Source organism: Leucopleurus acutus, assembly GCF_964270905.1.
Source record: "Leucopleurus acutus genome assembly, chromosome: 2".
Classification (NCBI taxonomy): Eukaryota; Metazoa; Chordata; class Mammalia; order Artiodactyla; family Delphinidae; genus Leucopleurus; species Leucopleurus acutus.
Genome location: NC_139143.1, coordinates 183,284,668 through 183,310,445, shown reverse-complemented (window position 1 = coordinate 183,310,445; position 25,778 = coordinate 183,284,668). Strand labels below are relative to the sequence as shown.

The 25,778-nt window shown below is 52.3% G+C and overlaps 1 protein-coding gene across 1 annotated transcript in view; it reads left to right on the top strand.

Annotated features, from left to right (window-relative positions):
- PRDM2 (PR/SET domain 2) overlaps positions 1-25,351 on the top strand; it is a 103,468-nt gene extending 78,117 nt beyond the window's left edge. Inside the window, exons 8-9 of the mRNA XM_082865250.1 lie at positions 19,567-19,710; positions 25,133-25,351. Coding sequence (XP_082721376.1) covers positions 19,567-19,687 — 121 coding nt within the window. The 3' untranslated portion in view covers positions 19,688-19,710; positions 25,133-25,351. The remainder of the gene's footprint in view (positions 1-19,566; positions 19,711-25,132) is intronic.
- Positions 25,352-25,778: the final 427 nt, after the last annotated feature.

Sequence of the window (25,778 nt, the reverse complement as noted above, 5' to 3'; positions counted from 1 at the left end):
CAGATTTTAAAGTATCAGTTTATGTCCTGAATCAGAACGTATTTAAGCTGAGAACATTTCCATATCAGTGTGTAGATAGGAGCCTACTGCATAATACGGAGTTCTGCTTGGATGACTGCTGAGTCTTACCATGAAATCTAGATATAAATTTTAAGTAGAAAACATTTTTTAAAAGACCTACAATTTGTTTCACAGGTAAGTTAATAATAGAAGGGGATTTAGGCCTTAGGATACAGTTGTGGCAGTTTTAATTTTTTAAGTTAAAGTAGAATTTCAATTTAAAATTGCATTTGTTTTAGTATTTAATACTTGCCAAAAACACAACATTTTAATACTCTCTATTGGAATGAAGTTATTTAAAACTCATATGGATTTGATTTTCCTTGCAGTAACATTCTCTTCTCACTTGCTTTTTATAATCACATCCAATCCTTGCCAGCCCAGCTCGAGTTGAGGCACATTTTCAGATGGCTTCTATTTCCAAGCTATTATTGGACCTGTGAATTCAGGGACATTCTCCTGTAGTGATTCAGTCGGTCAGCCATTCAGAAAACATCTTTAATGATCAGCCTGGATCATGAAGGTGTTGGTCTGTAGATCTGATGGACTCTGTCCTGTGTACGAGGGTGTTCAGAGGACCTTGGGGTGTAGCTGGCCACCATGGAGGAGCTGAGGGTGCTCCTGGCTGTTCCTACCCGTCGGGCACTAACTCCTCGGGAGCTCTCCCACCACTTGAGGGAGAGCAGTTGTCCCCATGTACAGACAAATTGACCGAGTCTGAGAGAGGCCACGGCACCTGCATTATGTCCCACAGCTGTAAATGGGGACCCCAAACCCGGCCATCTGACTCCAGAGCCATGCTCTTTGCTGCCATGTGAAACAACCTAATTCACCGTGCCCTTGGGTTTGACGTCGTTACCGTGTCCCCCAAGTGATCAGTGCTGATGTCATCACCCACAACAGGGTTCTGCTGTAGAGAGGTTGGGTAGCATACTGGGAACAAACACTGGCCTTGAACTCCTAGCCACCTGAGTTTTAATTCCCTGGGTTCCGAACGTTTGTCACTGAGGGGTGGGGCACGCTGCTGGCTGGGCCCCAGGCTTCTGGTTATGTGAACGGTCAGGCTAGAGGAGGGCACGTGTATTCCCAGTGAGAACTCAGGAGATGATGACTGTGGTGGCGGTGTGGTGACGATCAGTGACCCCACTGTCTAGTGACCGGGGCTCGAGTCTCACAGTGATAGCGCCGGGGAGGCCCCGCTGAGGAAACCGACAGGGTGTGGTAACCGTCCCCGGTGGAAAGAGCCAGAGCATGGACGGTGGTGATCGCTGAGGAACTTCTGGAAGAGGCTGCAGAAGAAACTGCTCATGTGTTCAGAGGCCCAGAAGGAAAAAAAAGATTCCTTCATGGAAAATGACAAACCTCGGTTTATGTTAGTTTTAGAGAATGGTGGTTACTGTCTTTGGGGAGAATAGAGCTTTTTTCAGAATTTTAGAAACACTCCCAAAGGCTTCCAGGATGGTCTTAGCCCTCCGTCTGGGCCCAGGCAAAGTGAATGAGCCTGGGGCACCTGAGGGTGCCTGGCCTCCTGGGAACCCCTCAGGGTTTTGCTGTGACTTCATTTCAGGCATTGGGATGTAGGTAAGGGCACTGATGGGCCCTACACCCGGAGCCGCTGATTACCTGTCTATCCCGACCATCCGATCGGAAGGACTGCCCTTGTTCGTCCCTCTGCATCTCCTCACTCTGCTCTCCTGTTCCTGGAGGGACTTCACTCATCCGTACGTTCTGTTCTCGACTTGTTAGGGAGGTTAATTAAATGTCCCCCTCCTAGAATGAAAGTTCTCCCTGGGCGGGAACTTTGTTTTGTTCACTGCTGCATTTCCAACATCTCCCACAGTGCCTGCCATGTAGTAACCGCTCAGTAAATAACTTGCTGAATAAAATATTTGAATCCTGGCTCTACCACTTATTAGCTTTGTAATGTTGGGCAAGTTACTTAACCTTTCTGAGCCACGACTTTCCTTTCTGTAAATGGCAGTAACAGTCTATCTGACCAGGAAGGATGGTTGTGAGGACTGCAGATACGCCTGCCCTAGGATGTGCTGCTGTTACTACTGAGAGGCGTCCTCCTGAGCCTCGGCGTGAATCTGACTGACAGTTACGTCTGCTGCTCAGAGCTGACTTTTGCCACGTATGAGATTTCGTGGTCGCACAGATGACAGTGGCCGGAACCTTGCTTCATCGTCTCTTGCCTCCGCCCAGAGAGGAGGGGCTCAAGCATCCCCAAGTCCTGGTTCTGCTGCCAGTGACCCCAGGGCCCTTTGCTGTGTTTCAGCCAGGCCTGTGCTGTTTGTATGCCGACCATAGCACTCCCTTTCTCCCATCAGATGAGAATGAGCCATAGAATAGGAGATCATTTTTCAAGTCACAACAAGAAAAAGAGATGATGATTATTCTGCCATCTTTCCATATAACTTTATTTCCCTTGGTTTTGAATTTCAGAGTCAAGATATAAATTTTTAAAGCTAGGTTCAGAAGAAGACATTTCCTTAGCTCTATGAAACCATGACCACTTAAACAAGGGACCCCGGTTCATTGAAATAATCGTAAAAGAATGGTCACTGATGTTTTAAAGCGCTTACTAGCCACAGTTTTCAGGGCTTTACACATACTGCCCCATTTAATCATTGCAGCAGCCCCATGAAATAAAATACTTTTGTGTTCTCTCATTTTACATATGGGGAAAGTGCAGCACAGAGGTTAAGGAATTGGCTTGAGGTCATAGCTAGGAAAAGGGGAGCCCGGAAATGAGTCCAGCCGTCTGGCTCCACTTCTGAATTGGGAGTCTCTCCTGCCCCTCACCCACAGATCTGGGAGTGAGTTCATGCCTGGTTCACCACCTTTAAGAAGCGGGGAGACGTGGCCTGTTAGTACGTAGTTGCCCGGGGAAGCACCAGCTAATCCGAAGGAATCAAAACATGCTGGAGGTGAACACAGGTCTTGGTCCTTCCTGGTCAAGTCCAATTTGTAAGTTCTTGGGAGACCACAGGGAATGGTTTCAGCCAGGCCGGTGTGCTCACGTACCAGCTTTGTTAGGAAGGGAAGCAGATCCAGGTACTGACTCATCCAGAGCATTAAACCTTGTTCCCTGGTGTGAACTTTTTTGTTCTTTTTTTTTCCTGTTTTCATAGCAGTCTTTCCAAGCCATGGTTGGCAAGTCGGTTTCCATTTGTGCAAGGGGAGCAGCAGCTGCCTGGGGGTGCTGTGAGCTGGATTCCCAGGCGGGGTCCCCTTCAGGAATACAGGGCGGGCCGAGTGCCCGGGGTCTGCCTTGGACGCGGGAAGGGCAGTGGCTCTGTTGCACAGGCGTTTGCTGTCTGAGGTCTAACGTATCTGCTACTTCCCTTGCTTTTAAAAAGTACACGGGACATAATTTCACCTTTCCTGGAAGGCTCAAGGTGACCGTCAGTTCATACTTTGTTGTGGCGAAGCGACACCCTCGGAGTTCAGGCATACAGGATCCAGAAGCTTGAGATGTGGCTTAAGTATTTTTGGAGAAGGATGTACTTCTCACCATCTCCTTTTTCATCTATTATTTATGGGTACTGTCTGTACTCCCTGGCAGCCTTCTGATAGGCTTCTGATAATCGTCTGTGAGCTAGGAAGCCAGGGAGGGGTCCTATTGATGGGATACGTAAGTAGAGAAGCGCTAGGGCCTGAGAACACCCAGGGACCTCCCTTGTAAGCAAAGTGCACTGCAGAGAGGGGCGAGTTCAGTGTAACACACATGTATAGACTGCTCGCTTGCTTTTAAGCTCCCAAAGCAAATGTTCTACGTGTGGAGAGAATGAAAGGAAAGTTTGGGTGATGATGCACACAGTTTTTTCCTCAGCAAAGGTTTGTCGCCCGGGGAAGCACCTTAATTCTGAAATAGAATAGTCTGCTTCGCTTTCCCAGATACCTCTGTCCTGTAATCTGTATTTGGGATGAATATTTTATTTGGTGCCAAGTGCTCAAAAGTGGTTAAATCTGTAAGGATATGCCTGGAGGTTTGTTCCATCCCAGTACTTGCCTCCCAGGCTGCTGGATCTGCTCGTGGATTGGATTTCCCCCTTTCATTCACAGTATTCCTCCAGAACTTTTTTAGAATTTCTCTTACAGCCAACGCATAGCTTATAGGTGTTTTATCCTCGTATCTTCTTCATTCACGTTTAGGCTCCTTTGAATGAATTTTACGAGTGAGTCTGGTGAGAAGAAGTCTGTGTTAACTTCGCCTTCACGCAGGAGCCCCTTTTGATGCACCTAAATAAATTGGTGTCAGAACATAACAACAATTGACATGTAGGCTCCGATACGTTTTTATGTCCTTAAAACTAAAAAATTACAGATACAGCCCATTGGTGCCAGCCAGCAGCAGGTGTCGTATTAAGGTGATGTCCTGAATCATGTTGGGCAGGTGCTTAGAGGGGAGAGTAGTTTGCTGGTCCAGTAGGTATTGTTAATTTCAGGCCGAGGAAGTACATTTCCTGTCTGTGTTCCCAGGTGTGTGAAGGGACCCTAGTTTGGATTATCTCCCCAGGATGTTAGTGGACCACCTGCATCAGAAAACCACCTGGGAGCCTTCTTAAGAATTTCAGACCTACTAAACCATCACCTCTGGGAGTGGGTCTTCGAAATCTTCATTTTTATTAGCTTCTCCAATGAGTCAGAGTTCCCTTATGGTTCTTATAAAGGGGGAAAAAAATGACATGGTGTCACCACATACCATCATTTTTATTTGCTTCCGGTCTTCATTTTAAATTATTTTCCTTTGCTTTTTAACAGTCTCTTTCATATACTCATAACATTTTTTCAGTTCTCAGTACACTTCGCTTGTATATCACCATGCTGTGACAGATGAGCCAGGGTCACTTCTGAGTGTCAGAGCCAAGGTGGACTTGAGGGTTCCCTGCCTTCCATTGTTGCTCTTTGTGTATCTTTTTGAGGGGAATATATGACCTTAGGTCATTCACTAGGACAAGCCTGGTTATCGCACAGTGCCCTGTTGGTGTGTGTTCATTCTACCCCAGCACCTAGCACACAGTAGGTACTTAGTATCTGTGGAATAAAAAGAAAGGAAGAAACCTCTGGGAATAATGGAGCCAAAGCCACCACTCCACTTAAGTGACCTCTCATCTGATCCCACCTTATGACTTTGGGGCTTAAAATGTGTATTTGGGGAGCAATTAACTGTTAGCAGCTGAATAGAGAGCATCACTTGGATAAGTAAATGATCAATTAAAATCAGGTTGAAAGAAAAGACTCGGTTATTTGGTGGATAGTTAATTACAATTGGTCTTAAAGGGTTGCTGCCTGGGGGCACGGTCCTCAAGGTTAAGAATGTGTAGTGAAAGCCCGTCAAAGGGAATTGTGCGCTACAGCTCGTTAACCAAAGGTATTGGTGAAATTATATCCCCGCACCTCCCGCCCCCTGCCCCGGTCTACACCGGCGCGCACACAGCCTGTCTGCGATTATAACCGAGCATCCTGAACTTCGTGAGGTAGGACAATCCAGATACTCCTTCACATTTTTAAATCCTTTCCCCCAGTTTTTGGCTCTGAAAATAGGGGTCATCCTCCCTCTGTCTCCAGCTTTACTTCCTGACATCTACTAAGGAGCCCTCTCTCGTAGAGCCTCCCAAACACATGGCCGTGGCTGGCTTCCCTTCCGTGTTCTTTTAATTTTTGCTCAAAATGAGGAACGCCTCCCTCTTAGAGCCTAAACGCTGATTGATTTCACGATGCCACACGCACTTGACTGGGCTGTGCCGAACAAGGCTGTTGCCCAAACTGGACTCATGGCGCATCTCACTCACCTGGGCGGTTTCTCCATCGCGCCCATGAGTCAGAGCCGCTGCGTAATGGGATCCAGCCGACAGAGTCAAAGGGCCACATGCAAGCATTTGATGAAGGAAACACAGAGGTCTCCCATTTACACATTCACCCAACCATCAAGTCCGCGTGTTCACCATGGCCTAAGGAATCATTGGCGTGAGAGCGTTTTGCAGAGGACAGGGCCTGGGAGGGTGGGGTGGTACCAGAAATCTTTCCGAACTGTTGTTAGAATACCAACTGTGGATAAAATGAAATGCAGTCGAGGCTCAGTTGATTTTCGTTTAACCAACCTGCCATGTTCATGGATGCCCCTCACTCCCCCAGTGACACAGGGAGTACCCGTGCCCTTCGGCGCCCTGTAGTAAAGTGAAATGCGGCCAAAAGTCAGCTGTATTTGTTCCCAGACCTGTTTATGACACTGTTTTAATAACGTTGAATAATAATGTTAACGTAACCATGTTTATAATAAACATAATAACAAATATGCCAGTATTTATTATTGTACGTGTATGAGTTCATTAAATATCCAAACTGATGAAATGTGAACAGAGTTGTTTGCAAAAAACAAGTTGAATGCGTAGAAAGGCTTATCGTAATTTGCTTAAAAACTGCTGTCCAGTTAGGTGGGGGTGAGAAACAATGAAAAATTCACATAAAGACATAGAAGCATTTTGCATTTACATCGCTCTTAAAAATTTCTTGCCCCACTTGAAACAATAAGTGGAAAACAATAACTAGATGATGCATTCTGGGTGTGATTTAGTCAAGAAAGGCTGTAGACCCTGACCCACCCTTCCTTCATTTATTCATCCGTACACTCAACGTGGGACCAGCGCCTGCCGTCACGTGCCAGGCACTGTTCCGGGAGGATGTAGCAAGTGAGCAAAACCGACACGATTCCCCACCCTCGTGGAACTCACATCCTAGTGGGGGAGACTGACAATGAACAAGCAGGTAACTATGTGGAATGTCAGATGGTGAATGCTGTGGAGAGAAGTAAAACAGGGAAGGGGGAGCAGAGACTATAACGTGAAAATGGGGGCTACCATGTAAATGTAGCCTGACTGTAAAGGGACTATATATATATAGAGAGAGAAATGGGGGGGTGGGGAAGGGAGAGGGGACGCAACCCTGTGGACACAGGGGATGAAAACACTTAGAGGGAATGGCAAGTGCAAAGGTCCTGAGGTCGACACATCCGTGGTGTGCCCAGGGGAGCCAGGCCGGGGAGAGAACTAGGAGGTGAGGTCAGGGAGGTAACGAGGGGCCAATTTATATTGGCACTTGCAGCCCTTGGGAAGACTTGGCTTTTATCCTGAGTGAGTGCGATTCATTGCAGGGTTTTGAGGGGCGGAGTAATATGGTATGACTTGCCTTTTAAAAGAATCACTCTGGCTGATGTGTTAAGAATAGGCTGAACGGGCCCAAGAATAGAAATACAGACTAGGAGGTGAACACAGTAAACCAGGTGAGAAATGATGGTAGTTGGACTGGAGTGTAGCAGTGGGGCTGGTGAGTAGCAGTGGAACTCTGGATGTGTTTTGAGGGTAGAGCCACATTTGCTGAGGATTGGATGAGAGAGAGAAATCAAGGATGATGACATGTTTCTGCCTCCTCACGCAGATGGATGGAGTTGCCATTCAGTGATGAGGTGATGGAACCAGTTTGTGGGGTACGTGTGTGCTGGCAATTCAGTTTGGGGGCGTGTTAAGCTTGAGCTGCCATTAGACACTCATGGGGAGGGTAGTTGAATACACAGGTTTGAGTTTCAGAGGAAGGGACCCAGGGGGAAATGTAAATTTGGGAGTCCTCAGAGTACACATGACACTGAAAACCATGAGGTTGGCCTCCCCAAGGGAGTGAGTACAGCTAAAGAGAAGCAGCCCAAGAATTGAGGCTGGGGGGGCTCTGGTGTGAGAGGCTGGAGAGATTTGGAAGAGCCTTGGCAGTGTCCTGGGCTGAGGTGTGAATGGCACAGCTGTGACATGGGATGGAGGAGACCTTCGTGGGCTGAAGGCTCCTACCCTGGACTTGAGTAGGCACTCTGTGCTTTGCAGTTCTAAGTAGCTTTCCTCTTCACCATTTTGGGGTCTGCAGCGCTGCTGGAAATGGCCCCCTTGACTTGTCCAGGTAGACACACCACAGTCATCCCCGACTTTGCTTCCACTCCTCCAGGTGGTGGGCTGTTTCCACCTGAAAAACCATCTGCGGCAAGCCAAGGAGACCCCATGAAAATGCAAGGCTGTTCCTCAGCTGTTCCCAAACTCTCAGACCAGCTTCCTGGAACAAGTAAGAGACCCCGTGTAACCAGATCTGTTGTTCACGGTTCAGATAAAGGCCTGAGGCAGAGACTCGATGAACTCTTACCCCAGTCCTGTTCCCATTTGCAAACTCCCCAAATCCCCTAGTGTATAACTTGCCTTGAGACTCAGGCACAGCAAAGAAGGCGGGAGAGATTTGGGGGTGAGGGTAGGTGGTAACAATGCCTTCTCCATCCCCGAGGAGTGGCCTTCAGAGACAGAAATGACCCCTTCTAGAAATCCTGTCTCTTTTCTTTCTGGGGGTAAAGTAAGTTACACGTTCTGTGCTTTCTTTTCCTTCCCGTCCCTCCCACCCCCAAATAAGTAAAGCAAAGGACAACATGGTAAAGTGAAGCCAATCCCAAAATGTGTTCCATATGTTCCACAGAACACGAACGCGCGCACACACACACACACTGTTTACACGGTGTTTCTGCAGTCAAGTTCCTTGTTCTAAGCTCTGGTAGCCTGTTTTTCTTCCTTCCTGCTAATCACACTTTGTAATTTTGTATTTATTTATGTATTAGGCAGGTAACTACCTTCCCCTTCTAGAACACACGCCCCAGTGTTCTGGAGACCAGATCTGTTTGCTTTACTGCTGTATCCCCAGTGCCTAGCACGGGGTCAGGTGTATAACAGGTGCTTAATGGATCAGTACTGATCATCACGGGAATGCCCGGTCTTGTTTAGCATGTGGACAGGAAGGCTGACTCACCTTACTAGGCCGGAGGACACTTCTCCCTGTCGGCACATGACGCCACGTGTATGTGTGCAGAGTTGGAAATCTGGCTCCCAATCTGATGAGCATTCTCGCTAAATCAGATTCAGGACACGTTGCTTCATATGGCTGATCTTAGAACTTTTCTGTCCAAAAAGACTAAATTACAAAAACAAAAGCTTCTGGGTGCTTAAAGGGCCCCCCCCTGAGGCTCAGCATAGCCCACGCCATCCCCTTGCAGAATTGTCATTGTGCCTTCAGAGATCACGTCTGTCGGCATGCTGCTGTGCCCCACGGTACCTGGCACAGAGCAGTCGGTCAATACACAGTTATCAGATACATGGGGTAAATGACAGCCTATGTCCTCTTCTTGGGAATTTACACTGCCTGTGGTCACATGAAACTCTCAGAAATCCTGCAGAGACATGTCTCACTGCATGAGCCCGTGCTCTGGAGTAAACAAATGGCTCTGGCTTCCATCCTCCCTCTGCTGCTTGCCAGCTGTGTGTTGTTGCGCAAGCTGCCGAACCTCTCTGTGCCTTTGTTCCTCACGTGTCAACTGCAGCAGTACCCATCTCATAGAGGTCTCGTGGAGACTCCATTTGTTATTCCATGTCAGGCAGTGGGCACCGTGCTCCACATGTAGTCAGCACGGAATCGCTAGCTGCTGTGATGCGCATGGTAATGAGGACGACCTGTGCAACGTCTGGGCAAACCTTCCACCAAACCTGGCTTGGGAAATGCTGGTAACAAGGAAGGAAAATCAGGAGGGGTTTCATTCCACGTCTGCCACCGCCTGGCTGTGAGTCGGTGGGTTTCCCAGGAGTGTCTGGCTGGGCGGTGTCTGTCCCCTGCAGGGAGGGAGCCTGTTTGAGAGGCCCCTGCAACTGAGCGGTTTCCAAACCTAAAGGACTGCGAGATCCTGGCGAGGCCCGAGCAGCCCAGGGTGGAATCAGGCGACCCGGGTCCAAGTCATTTAGCACCTACAGGCCGCCTCTGTCTCCCGCTCTGTAAAAAATAAAAGGGTGAACTGTCCCAGCCATGACCACCTGACAACCTGTTTGAGGTCAGCTGGGATTCGGGGTGAGGGCTTTGGGGTTCTCGGGGCAGGGATGGGGAGAAGGTGCAGGGGCAGCCTCTGTATCCAACCCCCTGCACCCTCGAGGAAGAGGCCTCCAGGCCCACAGTGCATGGCCCCCCTGCCCTTTGGTCAGCCTTGTCACCTGCTGACTCACATCTGGTTCAGGCGCGTAGCAAGTGTATCTTCCGTGTAGCTGTGCCAGCCCTGCGTCTGGGCTGCCCTGCCAGCCAGGCATGCCCAGGCCTCCCAGGACAGACTGGTCTAGACGCCTTGGGTAGCACAGAGCCCCCTGAGCTCCCACAAGGCTTTCCATCAAGGCAGCCACCTCTTCTCGCTGGCATCCTTGGAGGGGCACCAGACATCAAGTTTTAGAAATCCTGTGATCAGGGCAGATGCCTCATAGGGCTTCTGAGACTCTCAGTCCCAGCAGCTCCAAACCGTGCAAGGGTTTGTCCCTGGAGCTTAACTTCTTTGGCCTAAGACAACTTTAAAAGATGAAGTGTTCGTAATCATTAAATCTTAGTGTCCTTATAGAATTTTGTTATTTAAAAGAGCTTTCGCATCTGGACTTCGTGGGAGACCCATCAGTCCCTTCTGTCCCGAGTTGGAATCTGTTTGCTCTGCATCCATCGGTCTTGTCACGCTTGTATTTGTTTCTGTTTTCTTTTTGGCTTCCCCCCCTGTTCTTAGAAGTTTCCTTTTGAAGAAAGCAGACCGTTTCGGCTCAGTTGGAGGGGAAGAGAAGGGCCGGCATCTGGGCTAGACCAAGTGGTTCCCGGGGAGAAGGGCAGTGAGGGGCAGAGCTGGGTCTGCCCGAGGGGCTCACTCCTCCCTCCAGTCAGGACTCCTCACCCCCAGTTTGTACCTCACAGGCTGTGTGACTTCTCCTGCAGGTGTGACGTCCTCCAGACGTGACCCACTGCACCAAGTGGAGCGGGGAGGGTCTGTTGGGGACCCTGGTTTGAGTGGGGCCTTGGTGGTGAGAGTAACCTTCCGGGAAGCTGCTGCCTTGGATGATCTGAGACACAGCCGGGCACAGTTGGGCTTGGGCTTCATTGGGAGCCCGGCTCCTGGTTTGCCACTTATTGTTCAGGGAACCTTCTCTGAGCACCTCCTGGTGCCAGGCCTGGTGGCAGGTGGGCAGGTGGGTGAGAAGTGAATAGAGTCACCCTGGGCTCTCCAGGGTCGAGTCCCCAGTGAGAGGCAGGCAGGTGGAGGCAGGGACAGAGCTGGAAGTGCCCTCGCCTGGGCCATGCTGAGAAGGGCACCTGCCTCCCAGGGTTGCTTTTGCCCAAGTCCACAGGGGCCCCTCACTGCCCTTCCTCTCCATCATCAGTGTCCCCCAAAAAGCAGTGCGACCAGGCATGTCCCCCCCCCCCGCCCCACTCCTTCCCAAGAACAACTTGCTGTGTGACCTTAAGCAGGTGACCACCTCGCTCTGGTTGGTTGGTCTCATCTGAGAGTGAAGGGCTGCTTGCTTGGCCTCTGGGGTCCGCTGCCCCTTGCTTGTCCTGGCAGGGCTGGAAGCAGCCCCGGCTGGGATCTCCCTGCTGGGAAACTTCCTTTGGCCAAGGTCATCGCGGGCCAGGCTGGCCTTCCTGTTGACCGGCTTGTGGCACGAGCTGTCACATGCTTGGTGTTTGGAGTTCAAGCCAAACAGGTTTGGGGGACTCATGAAGACCTAGGAACCTGGCGTGAAAGCCCCAGGAGGAAGGTATGTGATTGGTTTTTTGGATGCACAGAGGCCAACCAGCAGCCTCCCTCAGGGCTGATGAGAGGAGCAGACTATCTGCGGAGCGGACTTCAGCTCTGGGGTCAGATTCCTGTGAATCCTGCCTGCCTTTCTTCCTCTCTCTTTCCTTTCTATTCATGCCTCTCTGTGACCTAAAAGGAGTTACTTCACCTCCCTGTGCAACTGTCCCCTCGGCCATAAGAGGGCACAATAAGCCATCTCACGTGGTTAAGGGAACATTAAATGGAAAAACCACCTAAGCTACGAGGGCCCGCGATGCCGACCCTTCATGCGTTAGCTGAGGGACCACGGCGACTGCCCAGGCCAGTGGTTTCGAACCTCTGCCCCATCCCTCAAGGACCACTTTCATTTCCCTCTTCTCAGCCTGCACACTGCCAAGGCTTTCCCTATAAAACTTCACTAGGCACGGACGGGGTCCTGCCCCAGACTTCAGAACCAGGCCACCACCTATAGCACGCCGCCTGCCCCTGACTCTGCTGAAGGTTTCTCCCAGCCCCACGCTCCCCCGGTTTCAGTGCACAGGTGCCTCTCCAGGGATCTTGTTAAAATGCAGATTCTGACTCGGGAGGTCAGGTGGGGGGCTGAGTAGCTGTATTGCTGACAAGCCCCCAGGGACTGCCGATGCTGGTCCGCGGACCACACTTTGAGTAGATGGGTCCAGACCAGTGGCTGCTCTCAGAGTTGGCTTTTAAAATTCCCCGTGCCTGGACTCCAAACCAGCTAAATCAGAACCGGCAAGTCTGAGGAGTGGAGCGGGCACAGGGATTGTTTTCATGTCTCGAGGTGATGCCAGTGAGACCCCCAGACCCCCAGTTCCACCCAGAACTGCTTCCTGGCTTCGTGGGCGGCTTGTGTGACTCTTCTGTGGGCAGACGGCCACCCCATCAGGCTTTTTGGAATATTGAAAAGAGCTTTTTCATCCCCATCGCTACAGGGACTGTGTCTGGGAGGGGGCCCAGGCTTTGGTGTCAGGTGGTCTTGGATTCAGGTCTTGGCCGCACCCTGTTGGCTGATAGAGTGTGGACATGGGCCTCCTCACCTCTCTGGGCTTCCATCTCCTCCTCTGTGAGATGCAGGTCATCACTGTCCTGCTTCCAGGAGTGAAGCACCTGCAGTAACTCCCGGTGTACAGCAGGCACCTGTGTAAATGATGCTATTACCTTTTTTTCCTTGTTTGACATCCTCATTTTGCAAGCAAGACTACCCTGGCTCAGAGAGGTGGTGGCATTTTCCAGAGGCCACACAGCACGTTATCGGTGGTTCAAGGGCTGAAGTTCGGGCTCCTGCATCCCAGGGCTGTGTCACTACTCCCACCCCCGACTCCCAGCCTGGGAGACCCATTTCAGTGCAAGGGGCCTTCCTGGAGCAGAGGGTGGAGCCTGCTTGGATGCCGACGACCGTTCCTGGCAGTGGCAGGTGCCAGGAAGCAGGAGGTGGCTCCCGCGAGCTCCCACCTGGGGCTTCACCCACCTCCAGGGAGCGTCAGTATCATCTCAGCTTGTCTCGCCTTTGACGTCGGCTCACACGCCCTTTGCCTCTCCCTTGCCTCCTGCAAAAGTGCTGAACGTCAGACGCCAACTTCAAATGATTTGCTCTCTCAGAATTTGTGGAGAGTTACGTAAGATGCCGCGGCGGCCGTGTGGCCTAACCAGCTCTGGGGGTTGCATTCCACGAGGCCCCTCCTGACTCATATGCAGGGGAAGAGGTGGAAGGCGGGGACGCAGGCAGGGTCTCCGCTCAGAGCGCCCAGGCAGCCTGGCAGGGAGCATGGTGGGGAGGCACCCCGGAGCGCCAGAGCGCGCGCCCTGGAGAGTGTATCCCGGAGCTGGCAGCCCCTCCCCTTGACCTAAAAACTCCTCGGTGGGGTTCTCTGAGCCCCTGCTGCAGTTCCTCTCCTCCCCGTCTCTCTTGAACTCACTTCTCTCAGGCATTTGTCTCCACCATGTCCTGGAAGCTGCTGTTACTAAGGTTACCAGCAGCCTGTAGGCAGCTAAATACCGTGGCTGGTTCTGTCTGTCTTCCTGAACGTGTCGGCAGCGTCAGACACTGTTAATTCTCCCTCTTCCTTGAAATATGTGTCACCGTGGACACCGCTCTCCCATCACCCCCTGCCCCTCTGCATCCCATCCTCAGTCCCTGGACCCGCCCCCGTCTCCCCTCCCCTGGGTGAGCCTGTCCAGCCCCCCTAAACGCTGACCCGCCCCAAATTCATCAGTTTCATTTAACCCGCCCTCTTGATTTCTCCCTTGGGTGTGTAATGAACGTTTCAAATGTAATCTTTTCAAAACGGCTCTCCCCACAAAGTCTTCTCCTGCCATCGTCCCCTTCTCGGCCAAACAAACTGTCCCACCCTGGACTCCATCTAGACTGCCTCAGCGCTGCCCCGACCCTGACACCCAGTTCCAAAATGTGTCGTGATCCCACTTCTCACTTCTCTACATCCTCCGCCTCCATCATCTCTTGCTTGATGAACTGGTCTCCCCATTTCCGTTCTTTGCTATCCTGCAATCCGTGCCCAGCACAGCGGCCACATCGGGTCATGTCACCTTGCTGCCCAGAAGGATGAGACCCTCCCCTCTGCCCACTCTTACCTCCCTGACATTCCAGGCAAGTGAGAAGATGCTCTCAGGAGGTGGGGGCAGGTGGGCACGGCCTGCCCAAGTGTCGGGGAACCGGGGGTGTCCTCATCCCACTCACGTTCCCTCACCTGCGGGTAACACCCATACGGCACCTGTCCCCCGTCTGCCCTGTGAAAGCGGCCTCTTGTGTTAACTGCTCTTCTTGGACAGTCGTAGGGCGGCCAGGCATCTCTGCATATTCCTCAGCTTTGGATTTCTCTGTGAATTGCCTTTTCGTGTCATTAAATGATCTATTCAGTGATCGGCAGCCTTTGCTCATTTTTATTAGGTACTCCTTAGTTTGTGTTGTCACTACTTCATCTCCCTGGCCCCAGCATCCCCTGCCCCCGGGACAACCCCGAGATGAGAGGCCAGGTGTGGGCCCTGATCCGTGACGTCACCTTGTCCCCAGCTCCCCAGAGCCCAGTGAGGGCGAGCTCCAGTTGAGGTGCTGACCTCCTTCCCCTGTGACTCATTACCTCGTGCAGACACCCCTCGCAGACAAACCAACCCTGTTAGATCCTCGCCAGGTCCTTGCATCCCTCTCTCTGCTCGGGCCCCACGCTGGGACCTCCCCCACATCCCCTTTTCCCCATCTTCTCCCCGACCCTGGCCTTCCCTCCTGCTGCTTCAGTTTTGTTTGTCGTGTGTAGTCCAGTGTATCGGATGCCTCCTTTACCAGAAACCACTGGGGGCTGAGCGAGAACTGGAGGCCCAGAGGCCCCAGTCTCAGCCTCGCACTGGCATCTGAAAATGAGAGTTTTTCCCTCTAGGCATCGCTGAGTCACACGCAGACTGTGAAAGGTAACGACCTCTGTGAGTGTCGTTCACCAAAGCTTCCTTGGCAAAGTACCTGGCAGGTAGTGGACACGCCATCCGTCCAGCAAATAATGAAAGGCTCCCTACTGTGTGCCAGCCACGGGTCTAGGTGCGGGGGACGTCAGGGACAAAACACCTCCAGTGGAGCCAGAAAACGAACAGCCGGGTAGACACGCAGCGTGTTGGTGCAGTAAATACAAGAAAGACAGAGAAATGGACTCGAGGCTGGAGTTGCAGGGTAGGGTGTTTGCAATTTCAGATAGGGCAGCTGGGAGGGAGGCTTGCTGAGGAGGAGGCCCTTGAGCAAGGACTTGGAGCGGGGGGCGGGGGGGAACGTGACTATGGTGGGGAGCCTTCAGGGCAGGGTCCGCAGGAATGGACCGAGGAAGCCTAAATGACACCCTCGAGGGTCAGGAATGGAACAGCCCTGCCTTTCAGTGCCTTCAGACTCTGGAGGGTTTCTGACAGTGAAGAAGTGACTGTCCAGCCCTTTCTCGATGCCCTGGATTCAGGACCATGAGTGTTATCCATTTTACCGGGCTGTGAGGAAGGATGCTCAAGGGGCCCCACTCAGCCCACGTTCTGGGCCCCGCACTGAACGGGCGCAGATTTCCGTGACTGAGAAGTCTGTGCAGCGGGGATGTCTGGAATCTAGGATCATCACCTCTTCATTCATTACACTTTGGGGGTTTGCTGTCCACGCCTTCAAAATGAGGTGTTAAGGCTGCTGTGACGAGCAGACCCAGCTCGGTTCCTTGGCCTCACATGCACCGTGCAATCACGTAGATGAGGTGGAACAGCCCGTGGAGGGGGCGGGGGTGTGTGCTGAGAGGTCAGTGGGGCGGGGCCTGGGAGCGTCTGCAGAGCACTGGTTCCCAGCCCTGGTCCCACACTGGAACCGCTGCGGAACTTAAAGATGCTGATGCCCGACGCCACCCCAGAGGTTCTGACGTCACAGGTCCGGCAGCAGCCCAGGCCTCCCCAGCGGACTCTAGTGAGTAGCCGGGGCCTTTAGTGAGGCCACGGGGAGGAGGGCTCCGCGTGCATGTGCCGAAGGAAGCCCTGCGGAGCCGGGGAGACAGGAGCTGAAGGAGCGAGATGGCTGGGAGGTCGGCGGGGCCGGGCTGTGTGTGGAAGAGCTCAGTCCCCACCAGGAGCCTGGGGTTGAGTTTCGGCAGGGACATGTCACATCCCGCTGTACCTTAGGGAGGGGGAACAGATGGGAGGGGAGCCAGCGGGGTGGGGTGGGGAGGGGGCCTTGCTGGAGACCAGACCGGGTGGCAGAAGAGAGGGAGGAAGGCGGACGGAGCTGGCAGGGCCCTGGTGGATCCCCTGTGCTGGTGACCCCTGCCCTCACACCTCCAGAAATATCCCCCTTGTGCCGAATTCTTCTCAGAAGGCAAAGGGCCCCCGTATCCTGGTCCCCCGGAGCTCTTCCTAGCCCTGCTCTGCATCAGCAGGCTGCAGGGATTGTCTCCATTTTACAGATGAGGAAGCTGAGGTTGGGAGGCCGGGAGGCAGCGAGGCCCTTCCCGGGGTCACACAGCCAGTGAGTATGAGGATGGGAGCTCGCACTCAGGTCTCCGACGGCTGTGCTGCCTCCTCGGGGCTTATGACTGCTGCCCACCCCCACAGCGGCCACAGTCAAAACCCCATGCGAGTTGATGTTGGACTTGATTGTCATAATAACCCTATGAAATAAAATTGCTCTTCCCGTTTTGTGGATGGTGAAACTGTAGCTCAGAGAGGGTCCATGGCTTGCCAAGGTCACACAGCCAGTGAGTGGGAACCACGAACCACAAGGTGCTCGTGGGTTAAGCGTAACTGTGCTGAGGATTGGAGAATATCTGGTTTCTTAGCACTTCACTTCTCAGCCTCAGACAGCTGCCGGGCTCTCAAAGTCCTCCGACCACAGAAAGGGTTTTCACAATCAGGAAGGAGACTGTCCTGCTGGGCATCACCACCCCAGTCCCTAAAGGAAACACCCAGGTGGTGACTTGGGGTCTCCTCCAAAATTGTGGCCCATAGAGCTGAAAGACCTGGGCTCTGCTCCCCCAGGAAAGTCTCCATCTTTCTGAGCCCCCGTTTCCTCATCTGTGAAATGGGTATAAAATCACTTGTTCCTCCTACCTCCTGGACTGCTGGTAGACTCCGGAGATAACAGCAGGCACAGCACTTGGGAATCACAGCGGCTGTTGTGTTGTCCTCCATGGGGCCAGGCAGTGTGTGAGGGGTGGCGAGAGGCACCTGCCTTCGGGGGCCTTGCCCCTGACCATTAGCGCTCTACCCAGGTGGACGACTAAGACTGGGAAGAAAGCCTGCTCCCGAGTAGAGATGGCTGTGCGGCCACAGGAGCTGGAGGGTGGAACGGAGCAGAGGGGAGCAGAGATGCCCGGCAGCTGCAGAGGGCTGGGAGGTCCACGGTGTTGTCTTTGTTTGACTGATTAGGTTTTTGAATGTTTCATAGATGTGTGATGATGGTGAGACGAATGAAATGGAAATTGAGGGTGCCAGCCCGTTCGTCCCCAAAGCTGCTACATCCTGCTGGAGACGTTGCCCCAGAGAGGGGACAGTGTAGGGGGACCTGCCACGTGCCAGGACTGTCCCTTATTCCTCAGCCGGACAAGGTGTGCAGGTCACCCGTGTTTCCGGGCAGCCTGGCAGCTAGCTGACTGTCCCCTCCCAGCGTTGGGTGGGCTGGCCGAGGGGTCGTCGTCGTGCTCACCCTGAGGTGCCCCCTGCAGGCCACCTCATGGGTCTTCTGGTCCATCCGGGGCACAAGCTTGCCGCCGAGCCTTGGGTCTCAGTTTTCCGCCTTGAATCTCGCTCGGGACTGATCGCACAGTGTCGGGGAGGAATTCAAGCAGGGGCAGTCCTGAGCCATGACTGAGAGCCAGGACCTCAGAGGGGATCTCATCTGTGGAGAGAACAGAAATCTTCCCTCTGGCACCTTGCTTGTTGTTCTGTTTATACATTCGTCTATTCTTGTAGGTATGTGTGAGAGCTACCTTGTCAGCTGTGGCACCGTTAACATCTGGGCGGATCAATCGTCATGGGGGCGTCCTGTGTGCATTTAAAGATGTTTAGTAGCATCCCTGGCCCTGTCCACCAGATGCCGGGTAGCAGCATCCCTCCCCTCAGATGTGAGAACCCCAAATGTCTCCAGATATTGCCAAATCCATGCCCTGGTTGAGAACCACTAATTGAAACCCTGATGTTTCAGCTTTGAGACGGACCCCATTCCCAGCTCTTTCTCCCTCCCTGGAGCAGGCGAGGTTCCCAGAAGGGGTCGCCCTTCCTGCTTTCCCACCCACTCACTTCCATTCTTCTACCTAGAGAGGCAGACTTGGGACCCGGGACAAGTTACTTGACCACTCTGTGCCTCTGTTTCCCCGTCTGTAAATTAGGGCTAACAGAGAACCCATCTAGTAGGAAGAGTAAGGTAGTTGATATACATAAAATATTTAGCACAGTGCTGGGCACCACATGTGTTGTTCTTATTCAACAAATATTTATTTTTGTGATGCTAAGCCGGGGAAGCAGCAGCGAACAGGACAAGGGCCCTGACCTTGAGATCTCACAGCTCCTGAGGGAGGCAGATGCACGATTCTGTGATTGTGATTCAATATAACAAGGGCTGTGATGGGCAAGCATGGGGGGCCGTGGGAGCCCACAGGAGGGACACCTCATCCAGGAGTTAGAGAAGGAAGTCTTCCTGGAGGAGGTGATATTCCAGCTAGGATCTGGAAGGTGAGTACGACTTAGCTGGATGCAGGAAGGGGAGGAATAATGGTCTGGATTGTCTATCTTTAAAAAAAAATTAATGCTTTCCTGAAAAAGAAATCCAGTTTAATGGGCTGTAGTAGCAAATAGGACCAAACCAGGTCAAGGGATCCAGGTTTATACCCCCTCTGAGATCCCTGACACAAAAGTTCTCTGCACAGTGAGGCCGGAACAGGTGGCAGGTGCAGAGTTCCAGCCTGGAGGGGACCTGGACCTACTTCCTCTTCCTTCTGTAGGTGATGGTGGTAACTTGGTACCAGAACGCCCACCCCCCCAGATGCTTTTGTGGGGAGCATAGTGCCCGGGGAGGCAGGCGGGGAAACGGTGAAGCTGCCCTCTGCACAGCAGTGTCCATTCCTGGCTCGCCTGCCCATCCAGTGGGGGTCCTGAGGGCGGGCCTGCCCGGTGCAGTGTCTCAGAACCCCGCTTGTGGACGCTTCTGCCGGCCCATCGCCTCTGAGTGGAGGGAAGGGGGTGGGCGGAGCATGGTGGCGCTCACTCCGGTTGTTCAAGGTGCCTGGAGAGGCGGTGCCAGCACGAGACCTCCCGGGTGCTGTCTGGGTACCCACCGGGCTGGGCTCCTGGTGATGCTGTGTGTTATTCCTCTCCCCACACAGCTACAGTCTCCGCCTGGCATCTCGATGTCCTCCGCCAGCTGCCCCGTACATCACCAGGCAGTGTAGGAATGTCAAGGCCACAGCTGCAGCCCAGTTCCAGGGATCCCTCTTCAAAGAGTAGATGCTTCGCCTGCTCCTTGACAGGTATGCGGAGGGTGGAGCAGCCTCCGGTGGCTCTGGGGGCCGAGGGGCAGGGCTTGGATTTGGGGGTGGGCTGGGCAGGAGAGAAGGGGGTGTGCTAGGTGGGGCAGGGGGCCTTCCTGCAGGGAGGGTATATAGTGGCTGAGAGTGTAGACCCTGGACCATCTGGTTCAAATCCCACCTCTGCCTCTTACGGGCTGGGGGACCTCAGCAAGTTACTCTGTCTCTCTGAGTCTCAGTTTTCCCATCTATAAAATGGGGATGACAGTAGTATCTACTTCGTAGGACTGTGAGAATTACAAGTGTCAAATGTATGAAAGCACTTAGAACAGTGCTTCGCACAGATAAGCACCAGGTAAGCCTAAGTATTAGCGATCGTTATTGTAATAATAATAATGATAATACTACTCAGCACTTAATTGAGACCTTCAGCGGCTTTAAGACCAGAAAAGGTTATGGAGTCCCTATTCCCACAGTGTATTTGAAAGTGGAAGTAATACTAATTCATAAAGTATAAAAACTTAGATTTCTGTGGGACTAGAAGTCTCCTTCCAGATTTTCTGATGGTGAAACCTGAATTCATTCGTGGATGCTGGACTTTTCGTCTTGGGGGGCCGGGCTTTGCCAGTGACCTTGAGCAGGCTTGGGTTTCCCTGCTGGTGACATGGAAGGTCTTTTTTCGTTGTGTCCCCGAGACCAGCATCTCAAGCATGATTGGGGCACCGGTTAAAAATACAGACCCCAGGATCCCACTCCAATTCACTAAACGAGCATGCTGGTGAGCAGGGCCTGAGAATCTGCATTCGCAGGTGGCCCCGTGGCTCTGGGACACACTCAGATTCCGGGATGGATCCCTGCTTAACACGGCCAAGGTCACTTGGAATGAGACCGCGGCTGTTTAAGGCAAGATAGGCTGAATTCCGAAGCTCTGGGGTCTTCTGTGCCGTGCCTTCCTCCCTCACGCCTCTCCTCTCCTTGATGGCTCGCTCACTCCTCTCTCCCACAGCAGGTGGAGTTTCTGGGATTGGCCTTATTTCTCTGGGGGTTCACTCAGGAAGGGAGTGGAAATAAAACCCACTTTCCCTAGAGAGTTTGTGCTGCGCAGCTGGCACTGAGCCCACCTCCTGGGCACCAGCTCCTGAGAGGGGAGGTGAGCCCAAGTCCGGAGCGCAGTGGAGCAACGTTGCATGGATGCTGCAGTGCTCAGGACTGGACGGCCCAGGAGACCATCCCCCCTCCCACTTTACAGCTGGAAGGGTTGGGCCCCGGAGAGGAGGCTCGGCTAGAGTCTTCTGGAGAATGGCAGGCAGAGCCAGGATGTGCGGTTCCCCACTCTGGGTCCCGTGCGTGTCCTGGGATCATCCTTTTGGCAGCTGCGTGGACATTCATGATGATGGGCTGGCAGGGTGTGGCTTGCAGCTCAGAGCAGGTGTTCTTTGCAGCCTGAGGGAGAGGCGGGTGCAGCTGGACTGATTCCTGCCCAGACCGGGGTGTTTCTGTCGGCCACTGCAGTCTCAGCCGTAAGCATGCCTTGCAGATTCAGGCCCTCCCCTGGGGCCCGTGCTCAACCCTAAATGAATTCTTTTCCCTTAGTTTCAAATGTGCGCAGCTTCCCAAGCTGGGTGCTCAGATGAATAGAGGCCCAATTTCATTTGTATCTGCAGCTCACAGCTTCTGTTCACTCACCAACAGTGAATGTTCAGAACTCAACAGTTTACTTTCAAAGTGACTGAAAATTGCTCCTTAAAATCTTATTTAACTTTTCCCTAATTTTTAAATTTGTATGTATAATAAGTATGTGCTACTTATTATTTCAAAAAATGACTTTTTTTTTTTTTTTAAACACCTTATACTATTTGTCTTAGTCTGCTTGGGCTGCCATAGTAAAATACCACAGACTGGGGGGTTTAAGCAACAGACATTTACTTCTTATGGTTCTGGCGGCTGGAAGGCCAAGATTGGGGTGCCAGCATTGTGGGGTTCTGGTGAGAGCTCTCTGGCTTGCAGATGCTGCCTTCTAGCTGTGTCCTCACATGGCAAAGGGAGGAGGCTCTGGTGTCTTTTCTTATAAGGGCACTAATCCCATCATGAGGGCCCCACCCACATGACCTCATTTAAGCCCAATCACTTCCCAAAGGCCCCATCTCCAAACACTATCATTTTGGGGGTTAGAGTACAATTGTGGTGGGGAACACAATTCAGTCCACAGCACTTTTTAACACAGTTCCAAAATGATGTTTTGAGATGCCACGGCAAAGGATTTTAGCACCGGAAGGGATGTGTAGGCAGATACCCTCACTTTACAGAGAAGGAAACTGAGACACAGAGGGGCAAGTGACAGCCCTGGGATCAGCTTTTTGATGCCCAGATGGATGATGGATTTTAAGTGGTCTGTGCCCACTGTACAGGCTCTGGGGTTTGTTCTGAGGAAAGGATGACATCCTCAAAGCACCCAGGACTGCCATTCATCCTGCTGCCCTTGCCGGGGTAGAGGCTCTGTGGCCAGCTTACTGGACAGTCTGACCCAAGGGGGGGACCAACACAGAGGAGCTTGGCTTTTCTCCACCACCTGCCTTCCACTGCCTCCCTTTTCTGCGCTCTCATGACGTCTCGGGCAAAGCCCAGAGCTCTCTGCTCACTTTTAGGTATAACAAAGTGCCACGTTGCCTAGTCCAGCCTGACACTCCCATTGCACATCCTGTTTTGCCTCTGTCTCTTTCCCATCCTAAGGGGCCAGCTGGACTTCTGCCCTAGGGTCTAGGAGGGGAGGTCCAGGGCAGGGACTGGCACCTCTCACTGGTCTGGCCGCTGCCATGATCCTCCTCTTGGCTGTCACTGTTCCTTTGGCTAAGACTGGCCGGCCTTGGGGCAGACTTCCCGGTGCTGGCCCTCCCACAGGGTCGCAGGAGTGGGGGGTGTGGAGGGTCTCCGAGATAGGAGAGCGCCCCTCTGGCTCAGCCTCTGCCGACCTCCCCTCAGCTCCAGTCCCAGTGGTCCAGCCATAGCGCCTGCTGCTGGGGTCTCCTTCCTGGAGGGCTGCCTCTCAGGTGGGGGGCTGGCAAGATGGCTTCTTTTTTGGATCTCACCCCATGACCCACAGGGGACTCACATATACTAGCCACACCAAACCAGGGGAATGCAGAGCGCTCCACGCTGGCCCGTCTCTACGTCCTTCTCCTGCTGCTGCTTCTGCTTCGATGGGCGGGGCACATGCAGGCCTCCACCGGGCATGAGGCTCCCTCTCTCAAAGGCACCCTGCTCCGCTGCAAGCAGCTCTTTCCAGCCCCATCAAGAGGTCTTGGGGGGTTGGAACTGACATAGTGTAGTGGTTAAGAGCACACTTTCTAGAGTTGAATCCCGGCTCCAGTAATCCTGGCAGGTACTTCACTTCTCTGTGTTTCAATTCGTCCGTCTGTAAAGTGGGCTAATAATAATAATATCATACTATACCATTTTATATAAAGGACGTGAGCATCTGTGGATTTTGGTATCCATGGGGGTCCTGAAACCAATCCCCCTGTGGATAGGGAGGGATGACTGTACCTCTCTCACGGGAATATTGTCAAGATCGCGTAGGTTAGTACAGTAAGTCCCCTACATGTGAACCTTCAAGTTTCGAACTTTCAAAGATGGGAACGTGCGTTCGCATGTCCAATCACGTAAGTTAGTTCACGTGTCTGGAGTACATTGTCACGTGCGTGCATCCCCTACAAGTGGCTGTGCTTTTGTGAACTTTACTGTACAGACTGTATAGAGTACAGTAGTACCCCTATTGCTGACCATCCTTCAGCTCTACCATCTCCCACCTCTTCTCCCTCCTCCAATCAGTAACTCTTGCCTGTTCACTTGATGCCAGCCCCTGCAATGCCAGCTGTTATACTGTACTATTGTACTTTCCAAGGTACTGTACTGTGAGATTAAAAATGTTTTATTTTTTGTGTGTTTGTTTTTTATGTATTATTTGTGTGAAGGGTATTATCAACCCATTACAGTACAGTACTATATAGCCGATTGTGTTAGTTGGGTACCCAGGCTAACTTTGTCGGACTTAGGAACAAATTGGACTTACGAACTCGCTCTTGGAACGGAACTCGTTTGTATGTAGGGGACTTAGTGTACATGAGAAGCACATAGGAAAGTGCCTGGTATGTAGTATTGAATAACTCTTCCATAGATCAGCTCTGCTATTATTATTATTCTCACTGAATTATTATATTAGTAGTAGTTGTAGTAATAATAATAGTAGATAGTAGTAGTAGAATAGTAATAGTAATGATGACCAGGTCCACTGGGTGAGAGAACTGAGCCCCTGAACTTGGCCCAGCGCAATTCCAGGCTCATATTCAACCCAGTGCAGCAAATGTCATGAAACAGTCACTCATGTGCCTGGCTGTGTGCCAGCTACCGTGACTGGGGTTTCCTTGTTGGAAGCATGTGAGCTAAGCCACTCCCTCGGAACAGAGAGCACACACAGGCTCTGGAGGGGGCTTGACCTGGGTTCAAGTCCCACCTCTACTGCTGGTCATCAGCCTGACCTTGTAAAAGTTACTTCTCCTCTCTGGGCCTCTGTCTCTTCCATTTGAAATGGGGATCTGTGTCACCTGCCACAAGGGTCATTTTGAGTATTAGCATGAAATGAAGTGACAGTGTAATTACTTTGGAAAACTGTCTGGCAGTATCTACTGAAGCTGCCCCTGTGCATTCCCCAGGGCCCAACAGTTACAGTGCTAGAGGTACACTCAGCAGAAGTGCATACACGTGTGCACCACATGTTCCTATATTATATATGCACACCCTACTGCCTAGAGTTTCCTTCCACTCGGCATAAACACGTACACGTGGGCACTGTATGCGTCTTCTAGACATACATAAGAACATTCTAGCGGCATTACTCATGATGGCCCCAAACTAGAAACTACCCAATTGTGCACGGGCAGGGGACTAGGCAGATGAAAGTGGCCTGGCCATGCACTAGAATCCTATAACAGAGAAAGGGAAAGAAGTACAACCACGTGCTCGAAATGGGTGCATATCACAAACACGTTATGCAGAAGAAGCCAAACACAAAAGGATAGGTATTGATTGGTTCCATTTATTTAAGTCAAAAAATGGGTAAAATCAATCTATGGTGATAGAGGTTGGCAGAGTGGTTGTCCTGGCAGGGGGGTGCAGTGAGGGTTAGTGGGTATCCTAGAAGGGGGCCTGGGTGGGGCTGACAATTGGTCGAATTGTTTCTCCATCTGGGTGTTGGTTACACAGGTGTGTTCACTAACAGTTCGTCAAGCCTTACTCTTCCATACGTGTGGTATACTTCCAAAAATAGTTTAACTAGAAAAATGAAGTAGAGGGATCATGGTTGAAGAGCCCAGGGTAGGCCCTGAATATGTAGCCGTCATTATTATTTTTCTTTTCTTTTTCTCCTCAGCACCTGAAGTGACCTGGAATCAGTGAAGCCAAAGGGACTGGCCTTCTGGCCTCCAGGGAGTACCGACCTATTCCAGATCCATGAGCCTGCAAGAGAGAGAGAGTGCGTGTGTGTGTGTGCACGCGTGCGCGTGTGCGTGTGCCTGTGGTCTTCAGATGAGGGTCCCGAACCCCAGGGAGGCAGGAAGGCAGCTGATTGCATGCCGTGGATGACACCTGGGTGCAGCCCCCGGCCCATGTTCTGCAGCTCAGCCTTCCTGTTGGGTTGGGGCCCCTCCTACTATGCAATTTTCCAAGAGCTCCTTGATCCTGCTTTTTGCTTCTTCAGTTGTCTTTTGCCACGGTGGGGACTTGGGTCTGGCCCAGGGGTCAGCTCCAGCCCCGTCCGGGGAAGGCCTTCAGGAAGAGGCCAAGTTCCCCTTCCAGGCAGCCCCGCCCCTGCCTTCCCTCGCTCCCAGTGTCTCTGGGAATCCGTGGTGTGTAGACACTTCGGAGCCTTGGTGATCATCCCCCTTGGCCCTTGCACTTGGAAGACTTCCCTCTTTGCCTGAGCAATCTGAGCCGCTGGCTCTCGAGTCGTTTCCAGATTTGTCTTTCTCATCAGTCAGGCCCTGTGCGTCCAGGAGAAAGTCCTCATCTCCGTTTAT